General features: G+C 38.7%; 2 protein-coding genes across 8 annotated transcripts in view; one reads left to right on the top strand and one right to left on the bottom strand.

Annotated features, from left to right (window-relative positions):
- The window catches only part of mon2 (MON2 homolog, regulator of endosome-to-Golgi trafficking), a 32,137-nt gene extending 22,440 nt beyond the window's left edge, over positions 1–9,697 (top strand). For 4 of the 7 annotated variants that reach the window (XM_052597413.1, XM_052597411.1, XM_052597409.1 and 1 more), the window contains 15 exons: positions 500–610; positions 702–877; positions 1,045–1,207; positions 1,332–1,625; positions 2,179–2,377; positions 2,452–3,083; positions 4,243–4,386; positions 5,094–5,111; positions 6,263–6,391; positions 6,557–6,747; positions 6,829–6,889; positions 7,371–7,494; positions 7,973–8,180; positions 8,742–8,824; positions 9,018–9,697. In XM_052597413.1, coding sequence (XP_052453373.1) covers positions 500–610; positions 702–877; positions 1,045–1,207; positions 1,332–1,625; positions 2,179–2,377; positions 2,452–3,083; positions 4,243–4,386; positions 5,094–5,111; positions 6,263–6,391; positions 6,557–6,747; positions 6,829–6,889; positions 7,371–7,494; positions 7,973–8,180; positions 8,742–8,824; positions 9,018–9,181 — 2,697 coding nt within the window. In that variant the 3' untranslated portion in view covers positions 9,182–9,697. The remainder of the gene's footprint in view (positions 1–499; positions 611–701; positions 878–1,044; positions 1,208–1,331; positions 1,626–2,178; positions 2,378–2,451; positions 3,084–4,242; positions 4,387–5,093; positions 5,112–6,262; positions 6,392–6,556; positions 6,748–6,828; positions 6,890–7,370; positions 7,495–7,972; positions 8,181–8,741; positions 8,825–9,017) is intronic. The other 3 variants (XM_052597414.1, XM_052597410.1, XM_052597408.1) reach the window with 1 other exon arrangement.
- Positions 9,698–13,560: 3,863 nt separating this feature from the next.
- ppm1h (protein phosphatase, Mg2+/Mn2+ dependent, 1H) overlaps positions 13,561–25,000 on the bottom strand; it is a 14,503-nt gene continuing 3,063 nt past the window's right edge. Inside the window, exons 2-10 of the mRNA XM_052598487.1 lie at positions 24,762–24,924; positions 23,816–24,166; positions 23,370–23,482; positions 22,567–22,651; positions 22,314–22,432; positions 19,983–20,046; positions 18,343–18,450; positions 15,402–15,553; positions 13,561–14,329 (exon numbers count right to left, since the gene is read on the bottom strand). Coding sequence (XP_052454447.1) covers positions 14,170–14,329; positions 15,402–15,553; positions 18,343–18,450; positions 19,983–20,046; positions 22,314–22,432; positions 22,567–22,651; positions 23,370–23,482; positions 23,816–24,166; positions 24,762–24,924 — 1,315 coding nt within the window. The 3' untranslated portion in view covers positions 13,561–14,169. The remainder of the gene's footprint in view (positions 14,330–15,401; positions 15,554–18,342; positions 18,451–19,982; positions 20,047–22,313; positions 22,433–22,566; positions 22,652–23,369; positions 23,483–23,815; positions 24,167–24,761; positions 24,925–25,000) is intronic.

The raw sequence follows: 25,000 nt of genomic DNA, 5'->3' as shown, positions 1-25,000 counted from the left end.
TTAAATAGTTGGGTTTTAGGGTCGGGTTTAGTTTTCTATTTTTAGTTGACTAGTTTAATGCGAATAATGTGAAAGGATCTTTCTGACTGTGATGACCATGTTATTTTGAGATTATTTAATCATCTGCTTTACCACTAAATGTTCACTTTTACATTCATAAAACACACTAATCTGTTAACTGCACATTTAAAATCCAATAAGCAATGTTTCCTCTTGCTGAAAAAAATTAAATATAATTTAAGAAAGTTTTGCAAATCAGTCTGTTTATATTTCATGTAATTTGGCTGCTGTATTTGAATAAAAATGAATGCTTTGCTCTTTTTTTTATGTTCTTGTTTTGCTATTCATGTGTCTTCACCATTTTTTTTGCAATATTTGATTTGTCTTTGTGTTGCTGATTTCATCGTTCATGAATGTGTCATATTTCGCCACAAAATCAAAAGAAAATATAGAAGTATTGAAAAAGAACATGAAGCCTATTGTGCAACAATCTCATCAGGTCTGTCAGCATCCTAACGCTCGAATGAGGGAGTGGGGTGCAGAGGCCATCACCTCACTGATCAAAGCTGGACTTTCCTTCAAACACGAGCCCCCGCTGTCCAAGAACCAGGTAGAAATGAATCTGGATGATCGGAAATCAGTGCTACTTTGATTGGTTATTGATAGGACAACATCTTTAACCAATCCCCTATTCTCCTCAGAGGTTGCAGCTGTTGCTTCTGAACCCTCTGAAGGAGCTCTCCAATGTCCTTCATGCCGATATCCGACAGAAACAGCTGGAGTGTGTCCTACAGATCCTACAGAACCAGGGAGACAGTCTTGGACCGGGATGGCCTCTGGTGCTGGGGGTCATTGGAGCGATCCGCAATGACCAGGGGTGAGAGACACTGCATGAGCTTGCAAAAAGCGCGCGCATTATCGTAATCAGCATTGTTTACGCTTTTGGGAAAGTTCTGGCATACTCTGTAAAATCTCTCTAAAAAGATAAAGGAAGGTTCATAGTAGTGTCATATTTGTATCTAATATATACCTTTTTTTCCATAGTGAATCCCTCATACGAACAGCCTTCCAGTGCCTGCAGTTGGTGGTGACTGACTTCCTACCCACAATGCCTTGCATGTGCCTACAAATTGTGGTGGATGTAGCCGGCAGCTTTGGGCTCCAGAACCAGGAGCTAAACATCAGCCTGACGTCTATTGGCTTGCTGGTAAGGAGTACTGCTAGTGTTGCTTTTAAAGACTCTTTAGCCGTACCTTGAAGGTGTTTAGTGTTCATTTGGGATAGTTTAGTTGACTGAGTGGATGACCGACATTCGTCTTCTTCCTCTGCAGTGGAACATCTCAGACTACTTCTTCCAAAGGGGAGAAGCAATTACAGAGGAGCTGGAGAGGGAGGAAGCGGTTCTCTTGAAACAGGCCCAAGATAAAGGTGAACCTCTGAACCGCCCCTTCCACCCTGCGCCACCCTTTGACTGCCTGTGGTTGTGCCTGTATGCCAAGCTGGGTGAGTTGTGTGTGGACCCACGGCCGGCTGTGAGGAAAAGCGCCGGCCAGACAATGTTCTCCACCATTGCTGCTCACGGAACGCTACTGCAACCACCGACCTGGAACATCGTGGTTTGGAAGGTACTAGATCAGACTTGACTGGGGACCAAATTAAATCCAGTTCTAGTTAAAATTGCTTTTTTGGATTAGTCTTGACTAGGGACAAAATTAAATCTACTTCCAGTTAAAATAGCTTTGTTGGGTCAGACTTGACCAGGGGCCAAAGTAAATCCAGTTCTAGTTAAAATTGCTTTTTTGGACTAGTCTTGACTGGGGACCAAATTAAATCTACTTCCAGTTAAAATGGCTTTGTTGGGTCAGACTTGACTGGGGACCAAATTAAATCCAGTTCTAGTTAAAATTGCTTTTTTGGATTAGTCTTGACTGGGGACCAAATTAAATCTACTTCCAGTTAAAATAGCTTTGTTGGGTCAGACTTGACCAGGGACCAAATTAAATCCAGTTCTAGTTAAAATGGCTTTCCAGAATCATACTTGACTGGAGACCAAATGAAATCTATTTCTAGCTAAAACTGATTTGTTTGTTCAGACTCAACCAGGAACCAAATTAAACCCAGTTCTAGTTAAAATTCCTTTGTTATTGTTGCTAATAACCAATCTTCATTGCACCGCAGGTTCTCTTTCATCTGCTGGACTGTGTAAGGAAGTCCTCCTCCACGGCCGACAAGGAAAAGATTGAATCTGGAGGTGGAAACATCCTCATCCACCACTCACGCGACACAGCAGAGAAACAGTGGGCAGAAACATGGGTTCTGACGCTTGCGGGCGTAGCTCGGATCTTCAACACCAGGAGATACCTGCTTCAGCAGCTGGGTAGGCATTGACACATGTGGTTCTCAAAGATGTATCTCAGAATTTGGTTCTAAAAGTCAAGTGCTTGCTTACAGGGGACTTTTTCAAGGCTTGGGAAGTTCTGTTGGACCATATCCAGTCTGCTGCACTCAGTAAGAACAATGAAGTTTCCCTCGCCGCCCTCAAGAGCTTCCAGGAGATCCTCCAGCTAGTCACACCCATTAAAGACACGGATAAACTCGACGCTCTCGCAATGGATGTTTCTCCTGTCCTAATGGAGTCTCTGCAAGTTTCTGGGCCTGGAAGACCTCTAGTCCGATCCGATTCCCTTGCAGAGCGGCTAGCCCAGCGCTACGGTGCCCAAGCTTCACTTCCACCACCCGGAGAGGAGCTGGACGACTCGGCCCTCTGGTGGTCAGCGTGGAACACTTGGTACCGGATAGGAACCGAGTGCACTCGACCCCCTAGTGGTGGAGCAGATAAACTAGTGTTCGTACCCAGTCAGCCTTTCCTGACGGCGCTCATACAGATTTTCCCAGCACTGTACCAGCACATCGCAGGAGGGTTCAGCATGGAAGATCTCAAGAAGCTGGGGGTGATTCTGTATGGAGCCGTGTCGGTCCCTATAAGCTCAGACACCTCGCCTTTCATCTTGCCCTCCTACACGGAAGCAGTGCTCACCAGCCTGCAAGAAGCGGTCCTGACTGCCCTTGACGTCCTGCAGAAGGTAGAGCACCTTCAGAATTTGGTTAAAGATGAAAATACGTCCATGTTCTACTCACCATCAAGGCATCTTATGAGTTTCTTCTTTCATACGAATCCAATAAGAGTTATATTAAAAATTGTCTTGGCTCTTTCAAGCTTTATAATAGTTTGGGCGTGGTTTTTGTTCAACATTCCAAAAGTAGTCAAATAAAGCACATCCATTCATCTTAAAACACAAATCACACGACTCCGTATCGATCAAAAGCAAAAAATATCCATGTTTAAAACTATATAAACATTTTTGTGTAACTTCCGCTAACCGCCGTGAGTCTTGCGAAAACCAACGTTTGTTTACAGGAGGCAAAGATTCCTTACTTTACCAAAGGAAAACCAGTCTCCTCTTGGTTTAAATCGAAATCCTCAGACATTTTTCTTCACAAATCCTTGTTTTGTGACTGGCATTTTGTTCTGTTCTCTCTCCGTCGCACTTCTGTGTTCGTCACTAATCACTGGCCTACGTCCTACATCATCTGCCTACGAGAGTTAGCAGAAGTGAAAAAACTGTGTTTATATCAATTTAAATAGAAATATCTGTCTTTAAAAATGCATAAATTCACTTCAGGAGGCCTGTATTCACCCACCAGAGCTGTGTAATGCAGGTTTTATTACGGATGTGCGTGCTTCATTTGACTTCTTTTGGACTGTTGAACAAAACCGCACACCTTCTCCCAGTCTAACGCTTGCAAGAGCCACGACCATTTTTAATATAAATCCAATTTGATTCATCTGAAAGAAGAAAGTTATATACATCTAGGATGCTTTGAGGGTGAGGAAAAATGTGGGCTAATTTTCATTTTAAGGTAAACAAATCCTTTAAAGATGCGTTATGTTTTTAAGTGGACCATCAAGAGTTTGTTTTTGGTTGCAGTTTTTGTGGTTGTTTCACACTTGGATGATTTTCTTGTGTGGTTTCCCCATATGCTGGAGTACCACACTAATCATCCAATCATTCCTGTTCTTTAGTATTTACAACCAGTCAAGCAAACCAATTTCGGATGGCAAGTAGACTTGTGTCTACACCAAAACAACCTTGAAAATCGATTTTTTTGATTGATTACACATTCTTTGTAGACTCTCCATCTTTTTGTATGTTTGAATGAGATTGTATGTCATTGTTCTAGGCAATTTGTGTTGGCTCTGAGAATCTCCAGGTCATGTATCCCGCCATCTTTGAGCAGCTTCTGCTGTTCGTGGAGTTCTCCTGTAAACCTCCTCAGTATGGAAAGATGGAGACCAAACACGTGGCCAATGCTAAATACAACCAGGTGAGTCTCTGTCCTGTTTCCACCTCACATGATCTTCACTTTTTCATCTGTGGATTTGCATCTGTCTTGATCATTGTTGTTTTATGTCTCAACATACATACACTTATCATCATCATCACCAGTATCATGAAACATTCATTTCTGTGTCCGTTTCCAAATGTTATGATCTATTTTCTGCTTTTTTTTTAAGTCTGTGCTTGTTTACGGTGTTTACAGTTGCCTTTCTTCCCCTCAGTTTTTATGTGGTTCTAAGACCATTTGGGAAAATGGATAGTTTCAGTGGCTTTGTTTAGAAAATGCTTGATTTGGTTTTCTTTGCATGGTGTTTTTATGTTCTTTCAGTTGCATTGTGCCTCTATTAGTCATGTTTGAGTACTTTGGACCATCTGGTTTCTTTTAAAATGTGATCATTATTTTAAAGTTTGGATCAAGTTTGTCAAAGTTGGATAAAGATGTGGATCAGTTTACAAGTAATAATTATAAACCGGTAGAAACGTGAAATATTGAAGTGCTAACCCATCCTTTAGGTTCGGTGCGAAGTATGTTTAAACATGACTTTTCAAAGCAAACGTTTGTTCGTCTTTGTTGTTGTCATCGTTTTAAAGTAGTGTCATTAGTGTATTGTGCGGTTGTGATCAGTAGTGGTAGTAAACATTTGTCTGCTCTTCTCTTGTTCTGTTTTTGTACTTCATACGGATCCACTTTAGATCCAACTGTTTGCACCGGTGAGTTCTTCCTCCCTCCCGCTATCTCCATCTATATCTCTGTCTCTCGTTTGCTTTCTGCCTCGTTTTCCTTTCGGCTAATTTCTGCTCCATCTAACGGCTCTAGAAGACAAACTCCACTCTTCATACTGTTATAACATTTGTTTTTCTCCATTCATTTCCATCAGCCGCATTTGTTCATTAATTCTAACAACTGCCAAAATGAACTTTGACAAATTAATTATTTGATGGCGTTTCTTAGAACCGTGTGGCGAAAGGTTTTAAAATTTGACGCACTCGTAGGGTAGACTCTCAATTTCTTTCATGCCAATTTTTCAAACTCTCTTTGAGTTATTTTTTGGTATACTTTTTAACTTTTGAATTGTATGGTCAATAAACAAAGACTATGTTTCTGAATAGCATACTACTCTTGCTTACAGTATGTAGGATGTATACTGTGCATACTACGCCAATTTTCTGTATGCACCATTATCAAAATGTACAGTAAAAAAAAAAAATTCATGAAAAAAGTATCCCACAATGCAGTGTGCTTGCCTTATCCTTCCATTTCCAATGTAATGCATAAAAAGTCGTGTGACATGACTTTTTGTGGTTTGGTGACAGCTGTTCAAAATGCAAAAAGTCATCCAAAAAATGTAATGAAACAATTTAGTGTGCAATAATTTTTTTTTATATAGCCAACATTTTTACATGATGCCATTTTATGTTTAAATGATGCTGAATCTAAAGCCTTTGAACTAGTTTTGCTCAAATTAGCATCAGGGCTGATTAAATCTACTCGCCCTTGTGTGCATCAGTCTTGTGCTTGGCCTGTAGTCGCTGCTTTTCATCTAATATTATGGTCCGTGTCAGAGTAATGTGGAACTTGTTATTGAAATTTGAAGCAGATGTTACTCGTGTAGAAGTGGAAGTCTATAGGGATTGTTTTTCCAGGCATCTGCTGCATTTAAGCCAGGTCCTGTATCTCATTTTGAATACAATTTTGTAATTATTTTTTTGGTTTGAACTAAAAGCCGATGTGGAGATTTAGTGTTTGTGTGTTGATTATTCACAGTCCTTCTCTGATACTCTGGCATTTGTATTTGAGGCCGAGGAGGAGACGTTTGTTCGTTTTATAATCCATATATATTTTGTTTTCTGTCTGTGTCCAGGCGGAGTGGGTGGCCTTAAACTACGTGCCGTTTGCGGAGCGATCTTTGGAGGTGGTGGTTGATCTGTATCATAAAACGGCCTGTCACAAAGCCGTCATCAACGAGAAAGTCCTACAAAACATCATCAAGGTACAAAACAGAAATCATCTGTTTAAAATGTTCATAAAACTATTTTTTGGGGCTCTTTTAGACTCCCTACTTTCAGCCGAATCAACATGCTCATCTGTGGGGGTTTAAAAGCAGGAGCGTGTGCGCACTGAGCAGAATCCCTCCTCTCTGTTTCTCTGTGTTTAGACTCTGAGGATTCCTCTGGGCCTGAAGTACGCCTGTCCTGCTGAGAGCACCTGGAAACTGGCCGTCTCCTCTCTGCTCAAAGTGCTTTCCATTGGGCTCCCTGTTGCCCGCCAACAAGCATCCTCAGGCAAATTTGACACGATGTGGCCGGAGCTGGCGAACGCCTTTGAAGACTTCCTGTTTACCAAAAGGTGTCCGAACTATCATGATGTATTAAAGGAAATGGGGGATCTCCCATCCATTCTTACTGGTTTTCCTCTTGTTTCCCACAGCACACCTCCAGATAATCTGTCCATACAAGAGTTCCAGAGGAACGAGGCTGTAGATGTCGAGGTACTTTCATCCGACAAATTTGAAATCAACATAGAATTCCAAAGATTTTGTAATAAACTCTATTTAAGCTAGATTTATTATTATTATTATTATGACTTATATGTATATTAGTGGCAGGCAAATATATATGTGAGACATTTTATGATATGACAGTTTGATAAGGATACATTATAAAAAATAAAATAATGGTGTGTGTGTGTGTGTGTGTGTGTGTGTCTATATACACATAAAACATAATTAAAAAATATATTAAAAGATACTTAAAAAAAATGAAAACATTTAATTCAACTATATTGTATAAATCATGTAAAATGTATTATATTTATATAATAAACTACTACTGTAACTATTTATGTATAATAAAAATAATAATAATTTGGTGAATTAATAATATGCATATGTTTTATTTTACGATATTTAATATATTTATATTGAATATGTAGAATATATTTGAAATATATATATTGTTTTCCCCCTCTAGGTGGTGCAGTTGATCAGCACAGAGATTTTACCATTTGCCAATTTCATCCCTAAAGAGTTCGTAGGTCGTATCATGAGCATGCTCAATAAAGGATCGATTCACTCCCAGTCATCGTCGTTCACAGGTATTGTGTGAAAACAAAATGGAAAAAAAACTTTTTCATCTGATTCATAATGCTTCTGTCAAGTGCACACTCAAAAGATGATTTAGACCAAATATGACCCTGAGCACAAAACCAGTCGGAAGTCTCTGGGGTATATTTGTAGCAATAGCCAACAATATGGGTCAATTATTTTTCATTTATGTTAAAAATCATCAGGATATTACGTAAAAATAATGTTGCTTGAAGATATTTCACATCAAAACTGAATTTTTTGATTAGTAATATGCATTAAGAACTTCATTTGGACAACTTTAAAGATGATTTTATGATAAATTATGATAAAAAAAATGACAAGGGTCACAAATGTTGCATGAAAGTATCATTAAAGTGATCCGATAGACTTGTGCGATATATACTCCATTACTTCTGAACATTACATAGAGAATACCTCTGGGATTGCTGTATGAGGTCACTAACGGTCCCCTCTCGTCCCGTGCAGAGGCTGAAATGGACATCCGAATGCGGGAGGAGTTCTCTAAGGTGTGCTTCGAGACGCTCCTGCAGTTCTCCTTCAGTAACAAGGTGTCGACGCCGCAGGAGGGCTACATCTCCCGCATGGCTCTGTCAGTGCTGCTGCAGAGAGCCCAGGACGTGCTCCGACGATACGTGGAGGACCAGAGACTCAGTGGACGCTGTCCGCTGCCCAGGTCTGACAACCGCAACAGCTCCACACAAAAGATAGAAAATAAACCACATTAACTACTTTTCTTTTTTCTTTATTTCTACCGTTTTCAGTAATATTTACACTTTGCATTAAGGAAGTTTTGTAAATTAATGCAAAATTCCCCGTTCAGTAGGGCCAAATGACATTGTGTGATTAAAACATGCATTTTCTCTAAAGCTGCTTTGAAATCAACTCTATTGTTGAAAGCACTTTAAAAATAAATGTGAATTAAAATTGAACGGAGTAATGAAAGATATTAATTTAAATACTCATTTCAAAATGTATATACATTTACATTTCTGCAATAATTTGAGGCGGAAATGTGCCATGTTGTTTAAGTGCATAAATATAATTAATATTTCTAAAGACTTTTTATGCTATATATATATATAATTTTTTTTTTTTTGATAGAAGCTTCAATCTTTTTTTTTTTGCTAAATATAATATATTTATTTTAGATATATATTGGGATGAAATATGAGCTGGACATATTCACTGAATTCTTGATTCTAAGTTTCTCACCATTTCATTATTTATCTTCAAGGCAACAAGTGACTGAGATCATCTTTGTGTTAAAAGCCATCAGCACTCTCATGGATTCCTTGAAAAAGACTCAACCAGAGAACGGTGAGACGGGTTTGTCCTTGACATTTTGTAAGCCATGACAAACTTCTAAATGAAATATAGACGTGTAAACGTATTGCTGGAATGGCTAAATACTCTGTTGCCTACCTAGACAGCACCTAGAAGCCTCATAGGCAGTTTCTGGGTTTTGCATCCTTGTTTTTGCTCATTTCTCTCCTCTTCCTCTTCCTGTCAGTGGATGTGAACGTGTGGGCTCAGGTGATCGCGCTGTACCCGACGCTGGTGGAGTGCATCACCTGCTCTTCTCCTGAAGTAAGCTCCGCCCTCAAAGACGCCCTGGGGCCCTTCAAAGACTTCATGCAACCACCCGTCTCCAAAGTGCAGAACGGTGAATCGTGACTGAACGTTTTTATTCCACCGCAAACATGAATGTGACTGTTTCACACGCCGCACGCGAGGACGATTCACCCCCATCGTCATGGTAACTGTTGATTGACAGCTCCGAATCCCATCATTCAAAGCTTCTTCTAATACGAGCTGACGGTAGACTCTGATTGGCCGACTTTAATGATGTATTAACTGCTATGTTAAAATTTGCAGTGTTTGTTGTTTTTATGGGTTTTTGGTTTTTCCCCCCCTTTGGAGTTAATGTACAGTGTTTGGTGATAGTGTTAAAGATGTAATTAAGAATTACCTATTTGGATTGAAAATCAAATCCAAAACCATTTAAAATAACGAAAGAAAAATCATAATAAATACATGAAGGATGGTTTTTTTTTTGTGCATTTTTCTCAACAGCAATGGGTTTTTATTCAAGATCTTACTGTAACATTCCATGTCATCTCTAGTCGCATTGAGAAGGGTCGAACCCAGTGTGTGTACAATAATAAATGGTACAGTTCTATGAACATCAAAGCATTGCTATCTGGTTATTCATGAAACATACTTCACTTCCAGTAGCGCAGGTCAGTAGTTCATTTAGATTTAAAAAAAAAAAAAATTTGATGCAATGTCTAAGAATAGGTGACCAGCATACCGTTTTCCTCGGACAGTCCTGGTTTTTGGTGCCCTGTCCCCGGAAATCTCCCTAATTTACAGCATCTTCAAAACAACCCACAAATACAAGGCAAAACCCGATCAATTCAGCCTGCTGACAATCATATGAATGTTATTCTTCACCAGTAGAGGGCGCTGAAAGCTGTACTGATTATTTCTTGGTTGCGCTGCTGCATGATGCATGGTGAGAGCAGAGCGCTATTATCATCAGTTATCAAACGAGACCAAAATTGGTTTCAAAGTAGTCACATAAGAATATACGTTAAAAGTAATACTGTTTGTGAGCACTGTATAACAAGGCATGATAAGGTAGCGGGAATGTTTTGCACACAATATTAACCATTCCTGAAACTTCCGTCGTCACAACTCCAACATGAAAAATATAGCTTAAAAACGAATAAATTGCGCTTGCAAAATTACATTTGCAGATAGCACATACTTTGTGGTCAAAATAAGCCTAGAATGCAGAATAGGGTAAAATATCAGAAAAATATAATAACATGTTTTTTTGTCATTTTGTATAATACTACTGTTTTTATATGTTTGCTATTTGATATAGTTTTTACTCTTTTTTTTTTTTTTTTTTTTTTTTTTTTTTTTTTTTTTATATATAGTGTGATTAAGACTGGTCCTCAGACATCACTGTAATTATCAATTATAATATTGAGACATGGAAGTGGTCAAGTGGGGCCCACAACAATAAGTATATTATAACAATTATTCCAAGATAATGACATTAGACCACTGACTGAACTAGTAAATCTCCCCGGTTTTAATATCAGAAACCTGGTCAACTTATCTTAGAACGCACAGCCTCTCTGGAATTCTATTGGGAGTCTCTCTCTACAGTGAGTATAAATCTAAATCAACTCATTCAAAATCATGAGCTCAAAGTCTCGTGTGAACTCAGTTCAGCGCCATTGGCTGAGGCCTGCGGGAGGCGTGGCCTATTTTGGGGGTGTGTGTGTCGTGGGCGGTGTCCCTCTGACACCCCATTGGCTGCGCTCCCAGCCAATAGCGGAGCCGCAGAAGGGAGTGTAGCCCGCTCACGAGTACTACGACCATTCAGCTCGGAGTCTTCGCGCGCTCTGGAACGTTCAGCGCGAATTCTTGGAATTCTTTTTTTCACGGATGCGAATTCGCTGCATTTTTACGAGTTCCGAGATCGATTTAGCCGTGTACTGGCTGAGGTAGTAGTTTGTGCTGTTGGTTGGGATGTGACATTGCCCGTTTGGAGATGACTGCGCAAGCTACTCCCTTGCCAGTGCTGGCTACACTCTTCCCAAGCTAGAATTGGCTTTGGAATCCACATCTTCTTGGAAAATCTGATGTTTTATGTGATATTTATATATATATGTGTGTGATATAGATACAGTTCTACATGTTAAAATTGTTCTGAGAGTTGTAGAGTTATGTAAATGTGCTCAATGGTAAGTGTTATTTAAATTCAATAAATGTGTATATCATGAAACACGTTGCTGTTAAGCGTCTTATTTCTGCTTTTATTAATGGTGTGTTTTAATTATGTTTCTTTTTTGCCACTATAACGGAGAATAATTTGTAAATTCATGGGGATTGGCCATATGCCCAAGTTCTCTTCAGTAAAGTACTGTTTTTTTTTGTCGAGCACAGCAGAAAAGCAGATATCCCCCTCGGGAACACGATTCATTTTAAAAGATGCTTGATTTTGCCCTTGGGATGGCTAATACATGTAGGTCATACTCGACTGTTGCTATGAAGAGAGCTGTGACGTGGCTTTTTCTGCCCACTATGGTAGAATCATCGATCGTGACGTCACGTGGTAAGAAACGACGTTACCTGGGCTGATTTGGACTCAACCAGAGCACGTGCGTGGAAAATTTATATTTTATGTACTTATGTTAAGTTAATTAACAAGTGGGATGTTGAATGACGTGTTCTGATGTCATAAAAGGGCCTCGTTTAACCCCCAAGTACTCCATTAAACCAGGTTAGAAATATGAGTAGGCCTATATGTGGGTGTATTGAACATATTTTTCTTGATTGAATCCTTACATTCCAGTTCATCCCAGAAGGGATGGTGCCAGTATCTTAATGTGTGAATAGCATAAAGGTTATACAATAATATTAATAAAGAGATAAACAGACCAGTCTGTTCGTTAACTGCATACTGTGCCATTTGTTATAAATCTGACTCTTGATCTTGTGATGTGTTGTAGGTGGTCACAGTTAACTGGATTGTATAGAGGAAGTGCATGATTAGTGCAGATAATGTGTTGACGTCATCCATGCAGTGAATGCAGTACGTAGGCTGGACTGGACTCCTTTCATGTAACTCTGGCAGAACTCTTCTAACCCTGTTCATGACCCAAAGATGAAATGCAGTCTCTCTGATGATCAGAATCTCAAGTGCGTTTAATAGACAAACCCCAGCAGGGTTCAAATCAACTGCATTCGTTACAGGGTCTATCAAACTCTGTAGTCTCTGCTGGGAATATTATCACAGCTGTTGGCTGGGTGGGTGATTAATACATTCATTTGTCAAATATTTGAACGTAAACTCACTCCAAGAACATGAAACCAAAGACTGTACAATTAACTGCTGCTCCCAGGACTTTTTATGATGTAAATGGCCTCAGATGAAATGTATACATTAATCTTCTTTCTTGGACAGAATCTTAACGTTCTCCAAAAATTAAAACCCTTATCTTACCTAATGTTGTTCCAAACCTGTATGATTTTCTTTTTTCAACAAGATTCTCCATTCCACAAAAATTAAAAGACAAAATACATTAACTGTCTAGAAGGACGCATGTGTATTTGATGTGAATGACATTGATTCTAGTCTATTCTGTTAAGCTTACATTACATTTTTGCTACAAAGTAAAAAAAAAAAAATTGTACCCAGTTTCAGTGTTTTATGATTCAACTATCAACATAAGAGAATGCGTTAATGGCAGTTTTTTCTTCTTCTTTTTTTTTTTTTTTTTTGCATTCGCGCCAAATATGATTTGAATTTTCAAAAGCGCGAATGAGATTCGAAGTGCGTGGTGGGAATATTTTAAGTAAAATATTATTTAAAAGTAAAATAATTACAAAACGTTTAATTTGTTGGGAATCGTTAAGAATGTATTCTTTTAACAACTGTCTGGCATTTTTGTTTTTACATAGTACATTATTTGGGAAAACATTAAATCATTCATGTTATTTTAGAAAAATTCTAGTGATATATCTTCAATGGGTTTTTATTCAAATCTGTGGTCCAGCATTAATAGAGCCACATAAGCAGTTTATGAATCATTTTTGCAGTGCATGTGTGTGCTGCACTTCCCAGAAAGCTCCTTTAGTAAGCATGTGATGCCCTTGCAGGGCCGTCCACCCACACAAACGACTGCGCTAAAGTGTGTTCGAGAGCAGTCCGCATACACACACACAGCTGAATCTCTGGCCAAATTAGTCTTGTTTTGGTCAAACTAAGATTGTGCTGACCAGATGGCCACTCTCTTGGGGAGTGTGTATGTCAGTGTTTGCACATTCTGTGTGTGTGTGTGTGTGTGTGCACGAAAGCCTTTCCAAATGCTCACAGCGGGTTTGTGCTGTAGAAGAGGAAGGTTCCACTGTGAACATGATGTATCGTAAGTCAGACCTCACCAAACCTCCACACAGGAGCCCTGGAGAACAGATTGCAGGTAGGTGTTAATTTACGACGGTGAGTACAGAAATCAATGGGAATGGTCGCTGTACATCTTCGGACACATGATTTATTGTTCCTTAAAAATGTATCACTCTTACTGTGATGAATGGAAGATCAGATTGGCATTTTTTTAGCTTAGTACCCATTGCAAATTTACCGAACACGAGAAACAAATACAATACTCATTTTTAATTTACAGTAACTTGGAGTCACTGAAAACAGGATGTACAAATAACAGCCAGAATTGCTTTGATTTTTTTCAGGAAATGCAAAAAAAACAAATCCACAAACTAAACATTCAAAGGATGAATTAATATCCGGAAAAGAAAAACAAAACACGGTTGGTTTCGCCTAGCTGCCAGATGAGTGCGGATAAACAAACTGCGGAGGGTGCGCATTTGTCCATGGAGAACTTCAAAGAACCGGACCCTCCATTTAGTCATTGTGCAAAGTTATAACTTATATACTGATCCCACCAACCCACACGGAGGTAGGGAACGTTGACGTGGGTCTTCAAAGTCAGCAGTTGTCGACTTCTAAGTCTTAAAAGCAAGTGTTCATATTGTAAATGAGTTCAAACGCACAACGTTTGAGCATTTGATTGTTGGGTTAGAAACGGATTCGGTCCGATTCAGTTGGCGCCCTGCCTTCTGATTGGTCAGCTAGGCTGAGGCTGTTGGCTATTGCCGTGCATTAGAGGAATTATAAAGACCGAAATGTCGTCTCCAGAGCCGAGCCGGTCTCCAGCGATTCTCCAGCCTTGGTCCCTCAGGACACCTCGGGCTTTCATCACCAGATCTTGAGCTGCCATTGTGTACCTAAAAAACAACAGAGATGCTATTTAGAGGTTAAAAGGATATTTCACCCAAAACTGAAAATTCTATGAGCAAAGAAAACAATAATAACATAATTTATTCAACAATTCTTCTCCCCGAGTTACCGTCTTCCGCCATTTTGGAGAGTACCTCAGAACATGATAAATGTAATGAGTGTTGTTTGCGTTCAGTAGAAAGCACACATCCTGAACATAAACAACGCTGAATATGTTCTGGGGTATTCTCCAAATGGCAGAAGACGGTAACTTGTGGAGAAGAATTGTTGAATAAATTATTTTATTATTATTTTCTTTGCACACAAAATGTATTCTTGTAGCTCTGTAAATTCACGGTTGAACCACTGATGTCACGTGGACTATTTTACAGATGTTCTTGGTACGTTCCTGAACCTTGGAGTCAGAGAGCACTCAGATTTGATCAGAAATATCTTAATTTGTGTTCCGAAGATGAACAAAGCACTTACGGATTTGGAACGAGATGATTGTGACTAGTGAATTACAGAATTAAATTTTTGGGGTGAACTAACCCTTAAATTTTATTGTTAGAAGTTTACAAATAACAGGTTCATCCCTCTAAGAGTAACCTGATGTTAAAGATACTTTTCACCAAAACTTACTCACCTTCAGGTCATTCCAAACCCCTATGACTTTCTGTTTTGCAAAACGACAGAAGAAAGAAGGCATACAGGTTTGGAATGACATAAGGGTGAATAAATAATAGGGTGGATAAAGAAGAAAACCGTTATCTTGAAGTGTCTTTTATGCACTTTTGTTCTACTTCAGTAATCAATCTTGGCTTGATCCTACAACCTTTCAGTTGCCTGGCCAGATCTTCAAAACTAAAGCTTCTCAATTGGAAATGGAAGATTCCATGAAAGTTTCTTTGAGAAACCAAAAATGGTTATTCTATGGCATTGAAAACCTCCTTTTGGAACCTATGTTTCCAACTTACATTTTCTTTTTAGTTGCTCAAAATAACCCATCATTGTGCACTGTGTTGTCTTCAAGGTTGCATGAGTAGATGGTTGATGCTCAACTAAAACAGAGGAACCTGCCTGTGCTGGTCATCAGGGTCACAGTTTCCAAGGAAACCAGAAACCGCCTCTACCACTTCCTGATTGGACAACACGTCCCAGAGTCCATCTGTAGCCAGGATCATGACATCATCGGCGCCGTGCGCATACTCAGAGAGATTATAGATCTTCACCTGTAGAAACACACTTCAGTCATGTTATATTACACAAACATGGGCGTGCACATTCATAGAATTCTGTTCTGACCACTGTTGGGGAGTAACTACACGTAACAGAATTACTTCATTTAATTGCAAAATAAATGTATCTGTAATTGGTTACTAAGAAAAAAGGACAGTAACTTGTGAAAATGTTAAAGATTACAAAGTGGGTTAGATCTGAATGTTTACACACACAGACATTTGATTTATTTCTTTCCCAAATTGCAGTTCATATAAGTATTGATATTAAAGTATCAAATGGAAAGATAAGAAATCATATCTGATGCAAGTGTCTGGTTGTCCTCGGTGACCCCTCCTCGACCTTTGACCCATTATATGTGCAACAGACAGGAAATGAGGAGCGACTCGACCCAGCCATAGCTGACATGCTTCTCGTTGCACAAGCACATTAACGAGAGAAGAGTGCATGGAGGAGGAGGAGGAATAAGAAAAACTGATCAAAGAGAAGCCGAAAGAGAAAAACCTCAGCTGAGGTGCAGACGGCGGGATGAACGGCGGATGAACTCTACACAGCGTGTGAATTAAAGATCAAGAGAGCTTCAGAAGACTGCAGAGGGGAGAGACTCGTGTCGCTGGAGGGATCTGAGCTGCTTTAAGACCACAACTTTATTCTGATGGGATCAAACTGTTAGAGAGATGGTCAAAATCACACTAAACACAAGCACTGGAGCTAAATCTGTGGCTTTTAGACTCGATTCTATTCGATTTAACGCTCTTGTGCTGATATGCAGGACATTATATAAATATATCTGCGGTTATATAACATATATGGTGTCTTCAATAAGCAGAACAGAACTGATTTCTGACCCAGAAACCCTCACAATGTACCTTGCATCAGTAATGGCACCAGATGGGAATGCTAGTCATTTATGATATGGTAGAATGATACCAAAGTTATTTTCCCTTTGTATTTCCCTTCGTCTGAAAAAGAGATATAACTACACCTTTTCCAAACAAACATGGTAATATTATAGTATACATGTAATACCATGGTAAATATACAAACAACATGGTAATACTACGATACTATAAAAAATAATTGTTTAAAGGGGGGGTGAAATGCTATTTCATGCATACTGAGTTTTTTACACTGTTAAAGAGTTGGATTCCCATGCTAAACATGGACAAAGTTTCAAAAATTAAGTTGTACGTTTGAAGGAGTATTTCTGTTCCAAAAATACTGTTTGTCACAAGTTTCGTAAAGTTTTTTCCGAGTATGGCTCTGTGTGACGTTAGATGGAGCTGAATTTCCTTATATGGGTCCTAAGGCACTTCTGCTGGAAGAGCGCGCGCTCCCGTATAGCAGAGCACTGAGAGCACAACAGACTTCACTGATCAGAGCGAGAGCGTCGCCAAATGTCACAAAAGAAGTGTGTTTTTGGTTGCCAGAGCAAGACAACCCTGCACAGATTACCAAAAGAGAAACAGCATTAAGGGACCAGTGGATGGAGTTTATTTTTACAGAGCATCAACGGAGTTGTGCAAGTGTTTTTGTTTGTTCCCTGCATTTCGTAGATGCTTGTTTTACAAACAGGGCCCAGTTTGATGACGGATTTGCACATCGTTTATTTCTTAAGGATAATGCAGTCCCAACGGAAAAGGGTCATGATCGTGTGTTGGAACCGCAGGCAGTGAGTAAAACTGCTTCAAATATCTCTGTGTTGTTAACTTAGCTATCGGCGCGTAAGCACATCAAGTAAACAACATGTGATGTTGGCATCAAACTACACTTTCCACATGTACACCTTAAAAAAAAAAAAAAAAAGACGACATAATGTGGAACTTAGTCATTTTCCAAAACCGCTAAGCAAATATATACAGTTTCAGTACATACCACATAGAGACGCCTTTGCTGATGCTGCTCTTGTTAAATTTCAGCCTCTGGATCTGATTCTGGATCATAAATATACGCTGAATCTGACTGTTAGCCATGGTTTGTTTTGGTTGGTTTTGTCCTCACGTAATGTCACAGCTTCCAAATGCTCTCAACGCAAAAGCCTACTGGTGCTCGTGATTCTTTAGCTCCGCCCACACGTCACGCCTCCAGACGCTCGTGTTTTTCCGGGAAAAATCGGTACAGACTGTCTTTCTCTTATGAATATAATAAAACTAAAGAGTTTTTGGAGTTATGTAGGATGCAGTACTACTCTATAGGTACTCAAGATTAACAGGAGATTGAGTGAAAATGAGCATTTCACCCCCCCCCCCCCCCCCCCCCTTTAATACAATTGTACATTGATATGTGGTATACTAATGTTAATATTTTATATTTTGCTTTCAATTTTTAAAGTTTTAGTAATTTTGTGTTTTTGTCATCTTTATTAGTTTTTAGGTTTTGGTACATGTCTAAATTATTTTTATTAAGTTTTAGTTTTAATTTGGTTATTTCTAATACTTCAGGTTACACTAAATGGAATCTTCAGTTTTTTTATATCAAGTATTGTACTGTACTGTACTGTATATAGCAATACCATGGTAAAAAACATGACATTTCTTGCATGTGCATATCCTAAAAACCATGGTAATACTATGGTGCCATGTCCTAAAAATGGTATGGTAAAACATTGTAATATCAATGTAAATGTTCACATAACATGGTATATTGTTCAAAACACAACAACAACCATAAAATTACCATGTTCAAAAAACTATAGTATTAACAAAACAAATATATGGTAATATCATGGTACTTTTTAGTTAGCAGAATAATGAAGTCCGAAGTGTGTTAATGAACTACAGACCTCTGGAGAGCAGGAGAGGAACGGCTTGATAGCGATGTCTGAGTCGTGAACCTTCAGGTCGTGATCTCCGAGTCCACGAGTGATGCCGATGGTGGCCAAAACACGCGCCTGAGCCACAAAACACCACATTATTTTACATTCAAACATTTTACTTCTGTAATGTAATGTGTTGCCTAGTAAAACGAAATATTCAATTGACCCTCGGCAAAGACCTGTCCTTTTAGTTACTGTTGCTGCATCTGACAAGTCATGGACATAGCAGATTACTTTTGGTATGAAACAAAGTCTGAGCTTTCAAATTTGGTTGCTTTCATTTTGTAAGAAATAAAAGCAATAAAAACTATTTTGTGGCTCTTTACTGGATCGTTGTAGTGCCTCAGTTCAAGGGGTACATGAACCGATTGTCTCTTCCTCTTTATTACTAGTTATAGCATGAAATAAACATGAATGAACATCAGAAGGTATCTTGTTGTTTCAACCACAGAAAGATGTCAATACACGTTTAAGTCCACTGACATTAATTTACTCGTCCGTCTGGTTTGTTTATCAGACAAAATGTTATGATTGGTCTGATCGCCTGTCAATCAAACATCCGGCGAATGGTAATTGGTTCCAAAAGGGGGTTTTCACATTGAGTCCATAATTTTTGGTTCCGCAAAGAACCTTTCAGTGTAAAGAGCATTTAAAAAATGTAAAGCTTTTTTCACTATAAAGGTTTTGTAGATGTTAAAGGTTCTTCATGGAACCAGAGATGCCAATAAAGAACTTTTATTTTTAAGATTGACTTAAAGATGGTTCATAAATAAGAGGGACTGATGATGTTTATTTAGACTAAAAGTCTTTGGAGTCATGTCAAACAAACCCCCCACTATAGGTATTTTTCCCAGAATGCCATTGTCTGATGCTGAAAACGCCCCCTGCTGGTTAATAATACCCATGACCTCAACCAGCTGCTTTTTGACCACAGACTCAACACATTAACACCCAGACTGGAGCACAAAAGATGAATCTTCATCAGAATTGGAGTAATGTAGCATTACATCACTTGCTCACCGATGGAAGTGAATGGGTGCCGTCCGAATAAGAGTCCAAACAGCTGATAAAAACACCACAATAATCCACATGTAATCCACTCCAGTCCACCAATTAATGTCCCGAGAAGTGAAAAGCTGTGTGTTTGTAAAAAACAAATCCATCATTAAAACTCATTGTGACGGCACCCATTCACTTCAGAGCATCCATTGCTGAGTGAGCTACAGAATGCTACATTTCTCCAAATCTGTTCTGATGAAAAAACAGACTCTTCTGTATCTTCGATGACCTGAGGGTGAGTACATTTTCATTTTTGGGTGAACTACTCCTTTAAATACTACTAAGTGCAGATTGACTTACTGTAGCAAACAACACTAATTAATTACCCATTTTTCTGTGGTGAGAAATGATGCATCTTTCTGTAATCGCTCGACCTCACAGCACAACTGCTTCTGAAAAGCTGAAGATGTTTTAATTATTATTATTATTATCATTATTTGCTAGCCTTGTCGTTCTTCTCTCTCTACAGATCTCTGATATGATGGTTTATCCTCCAAATTTGGCAAAGTTGAACTGTGAAGCAGGAATACGTTCAGCTTCCATCTTACCCTTTTCCCCTCTCCGAATATGAGTGGAAACTTCAGATCTTCCTCCTGGACGGTTTTGTAAGCCCTGCACAAAACACCACGACAAACATCAAACAGCAGCTGAAGCTAGTTATGAATCATCTATGACAGTGCTGAGTATTACTGTTCAAAAGCTTGGAGTCAGTAAGTTGATTTCTGAAAGAACATTTACATTTTTATTCAACAAAGATTCATTAAATTTATTCATTAGATTTCTGAAGATCATGTGACACCGAAGACTGGAGTAATGATGATGATAATTCAGCTGCACATTACAGGATTGAATTACAGTTTAACGTATTAAAACAAAAAACAGTTATGTTAAATTTTAAAATAATTGTAAAAAAAATTCAGATTTTACTGTATTTTTGATCAAATAAATGCAGACTTGGTGAGTCAAAAAGACTTTGCTAAAAATAGAACATTAAAATATTAACTAAATATATTGCCAAATATATAATGAATATATATATTTTAAATTACTCCAGTGAAACAAAAAACAAGATATTACAATAATGTATAATCACTCTTGTCCATACATTTCATTCTAATAAATATGGACCTGAAATTGAAATCCATCCAGCTTTAAAGATTGGCTCTCCATTGACTTTTTGAATATGTGCTTATTCAAACAGTTTTCCCCCCATGCAATTACAGAGTAATTTGGGTTTTGACCTCTTCCTTTAATCATTCAGATATTTTATTCTATGATACAATACTGTATATGATTCCTGAATGCAGCGTCCTCCCACACGATTCAACATCCCTGTCTGACAGAGCAGGTCGTGAGCTCAGTTACATCAACGAGGATACACACACACACACACACACACACACACACACACGGTCTCTCTCTCTCTCTCAAACACACACACACGCACTCTCTCTGTCTCACTCACACACACACACTCACACCCACACACACACACACACACAGAAACACAAACACTTTCTCTCTCACACAGACACAGAAACGCTCTCTCTCTCTCTCTCTCTCTCTCTCTCTCTCTCACACACACACACACACAAACACACACACACAGAGTGACCTCTCTCTCTCTCTCTCTCTCTCTCTCTCTCACACACACACACACACACACACACAAACACACACACACAGAGTGACACACACTCACACTCTCTCAGACACAAACACACACACACTCTTCTGAGCAGGATCACACACATTCACTCTCTAATGGACGTTCAGTCGTGTCTCCTGAGGGAGGGGCTGTAAACCCTTGATTCAGTCTAGATCCGTCTCACAGACCAATCAGATCCTAGTATCTCACACTGGTGCAGATTACACACCGAATCCATACTCATGGGTGGACAGAAAATCTGATTATGTCTACACACACATTTCCAAAAATGCACTGTGGAAAATATTATGGAAAGGGTTATACATATCGAAATGTACAAAATTATTTGTTGAATTATATATATATATACATACAGATAACAATTATTCATGTATTGTATAATAAAAAAAATTATTAATGAAATATTGATAATATTACTTATTATTTTAATATGTAAATATAATTGTTAATTGTTTGTGACAACTAGGGTTCATTTTTCTTTTGTGTATTTTTCACAGTACCACAATAAATTTAGCCAATTTCTTTACAAATATACAGATAATATTTATTTTATTTTTATTGATTAATACTAGTGAATATTTATTTAAAGAATAATTATTATATTTGTGTAATAAATTGTGACCAACCAGAATTCATTTTTTTTTTACAACAGATTTACCACAAAAATTATATTTTATTAACAATATTAACCACTATTTTCAGCAATAATTGTTATTTAAATGTAATAAATGATACATTTTAACATTTATTGTATCGATTATTATACTAATATATGTATTATAAATAACATTAATTATTATAATAATACAATAATGATAGATATTAAGTTTTAATTAATTTGATTAATATTTTATATTTTTTAGATCAATAACAAAGTACAGTTTTATGTATTTAATAATTGCTAGATTAAATTAATAAATATGAATTATTATTTATTTTATTTGTATCAATGGTTATTATATACTAATAAAATAATTATAATGATTATTATGTTAATATAATAATTAGATATATTAATTGTTGAATTGTATTTGAGTCATAATTATTTAATTACTTAAGTTTCTGGTCTATTATTGTGATGTCATGATAAAGGCACAAAACTCAAAGTGAACTCTGATTGGTCTCTTTACATGTCAGTCAGGAGCTTTCCTCCAAAGTGGGCGGTTCTTGAGCAGAACAACTGCTGATGTTAATCAGATCCAGGACTCACCATCCGTTCATGGTAAAGTCTCGGTGCAGCATTCTCTTCCCAACCTCTTTCTTCGTGACCCTTCTGGGAAACTCCAAGTGTGTGAAATCGTTTCCCAGCAGCGACGGCTGCAGGTGAGCCTGAGAGAGAGAAACATGCTCCATCATCAGGGATTCTGTCCTTAAACAATGCAAAGCAACATCCAAGAGAGGGAAAACCATTGCCCGAGGCCAGCTGCTTAAACATGGCAGGAGTGAGTCCAGATTTCTCTCACCAGGAACTGAAGTCTCTGGCGCTCTGATTCAGGAGTGAAGGAGCTGGACACGGGAATGATCTCTCCTCCGCGGATGATCAGAGCCCTGAAACACAGCAGAGAGGAGAAGAGCTGACAGAATCATCAGGAATTCAGCACACACTGGACAGGACAGAGAACGGTCCCTTTAGTCATTTAGCAGACGCTTTTATCCAAAGACACTAACAGATGAGGATGCAATCAAAACCAACAAAAGAGCAATGATATATGATGTAGCTATTTTTTTATAGATAATAAATAGGAAACAGATAGATCAGAGCATGCTAGTGTTAGACGCCTTTTTCTGCATTTGTTAATTGTATAATAAATAAAATAGAATAATAAAATCAAAAAGAGCCGTATGAAACGTGTGGAATCTGCTGGAGGAGAATGGAGTAAAACAGAGCAGGCAATGTCAATGCTACTACATTAAAGTTAGGTAACAAAACAAAAATCTTTAAAAAAAACTTAAAAAAAAAAATAGTTTTCAAATAGTTTTAAAAAGATTATTTTGCTCACCAAAGCTGCATTAATTTTTTATGATGTATTTCTGTGATCAAAGCTGAATTTTCAGCATCATTACAGAAATCATTCTAATATGCTGATTTGCTGCTCGAGAAGAAACATTTCTGATTATTATCAGTGTTGAAAACAGTTCTGCTGCGTCATATTTTTGTGGAAAACAGGACTGTTTGCAAACAATAAAAATACATTTTAAGACTGAGCAGAGACAATGTAAGGAATGGAACTCAATACTCAGTTGGTTTAGTGATATTCAGTCTCACCTGCTGTCACCAGCGTTGGCCACGTACAGTTTTCCAAGCAAATACACCACTACAAGAGCCGTACATCCTCCAGATATGGAGTAAAGCATCCTCTCTCGAGCGATATGAGCATCCTGAGATCACACAGGACACAGGAGAACTCAATCAAGGTCACAGGAGACTGGATTCAATCGCCATTTAAGTAAAACACACAGATTTCCATCTGTAAGTACACTAGACTCTTTTATGCTCACCAAGGGTGCATTTATTTGATTAAAAATACAGTAAAATTTGTCAAATTGTGATATATTATTCAAATTCAGAATAACTCTTTTCTATTTGATTAGAGTTTGAAATGTAATTTATTCTTGTGACGCAAAGCTGAATTTTAATATAACTGCAGTCATTACTAAAAATGCCTCATTCCTACCATCTAGTGGCCATCTGAGTGTACTACAGTAACTCACCATCTCCTTGAAGGCGTTCTCTATGGCTCCCACCACCAGACTCTCCTGTTTGATCTTCTTCTCCATGAAGAACCGCGGGGGTGTTGTATAAGTGGGTCCCAGGGCCCCGGTGGCCCCTCTGAGCGAAGCGGCCCGGGACAGGCATCCAGCGGACGGGTGGAGGTGATGGATGGGGTTCTCCTCCCCCAGACAGGTGGGCGGCTGGAGGGACGGGTTCTGCAGGATCTCCAACACCTCCTGCAGCTGCTCCTCGATGTGGAGGTGGAGGAACTTGGCTGTGAACACCGCGGCTCCAGAACCGCCGTGACCGTCAAACAGAGCCCAGTAGTGGAAGTTCAGCTCCTTCACCTCCTGCACAAACACAATTACACATTAGTGACCCTGGTGCACAAAAACAGTCTTTGGGAAATAATATACAATACATTGTATGGGTCAAAATGATAGATTTTTCATATTAAGTAAAGATAAATTGCCCATAAACATGACACGGCACAAAATAATACGTGATTGGTTGCTTTAGATCTGTGTAATACATTTTGAGCAAAATGATATTAGCAGCTGATAGCACAGGAAACCACTGACAAAATCTATTGCATGAATTTCCCAAAGCAATCAGAAGCTGTTTAAGAATCATGAGAAACTGCTTTTATGATGTATACAAGTGACTGGATAAATCGCAAAGATATCGCGATCAACGTGACTAATAAACACACGACTACAACAATATATTCCTCCAATGATGCAACGCCTTTATCGCTGCTAAGAATGCATTGAAATATGTTGCACGCCTTATTCTGTGTAAGAAGCCACGTCATCTCACAGAAGGATTTATGAAGTGAAGTTTGGAGTAAATACATGTTGAGAAGCTGTTTTGAGAATGAGTGATCTGAGAAAGGCATGAAAGCGGCAGAGTTAAGCTGTGAGGAGTGATGTCAGCAGGCCTCACTGTGCTGTGGATGGGCTCCAGGAGGTCTGCGCTGGGCAGCGAGGAGCGTCTCCTGAGGGGGGTGTAGCTGGGGCTGGACGGGTCTGCGGGGCGTCTCCTGAGCTCTATCACCTCACAGCACGCCTGGTCCTCGTTTAGAGGGCTTTTACCAGCATTGATCACCCTGGAGACACACAGAACATCATCACAGATTCAGCACCAACACAGTTTCGTTATGTCAACTTTAACTCGAGGGCTGT

The sequence above is a fragment of the Carassius gibelio genome, chromosome B25 (assembly GCF_023724105.1).
Source record: "Carassius gibelio isolate Cgi1373 ecotype wild population from Czech Republic chromosome B25, carGib1.2-hapl.c, whole genome shotgun sequence".
NCBI classification, from domain to species: Eukaryota; Metazoa; Chordata; class Actinopteri; order Cypriniformes; family Cyprinidae; genus Carassius; species Carassius gibelio.
This window is presented reverse-complemented; position numbering and strand designations above follow the sequence as displayed.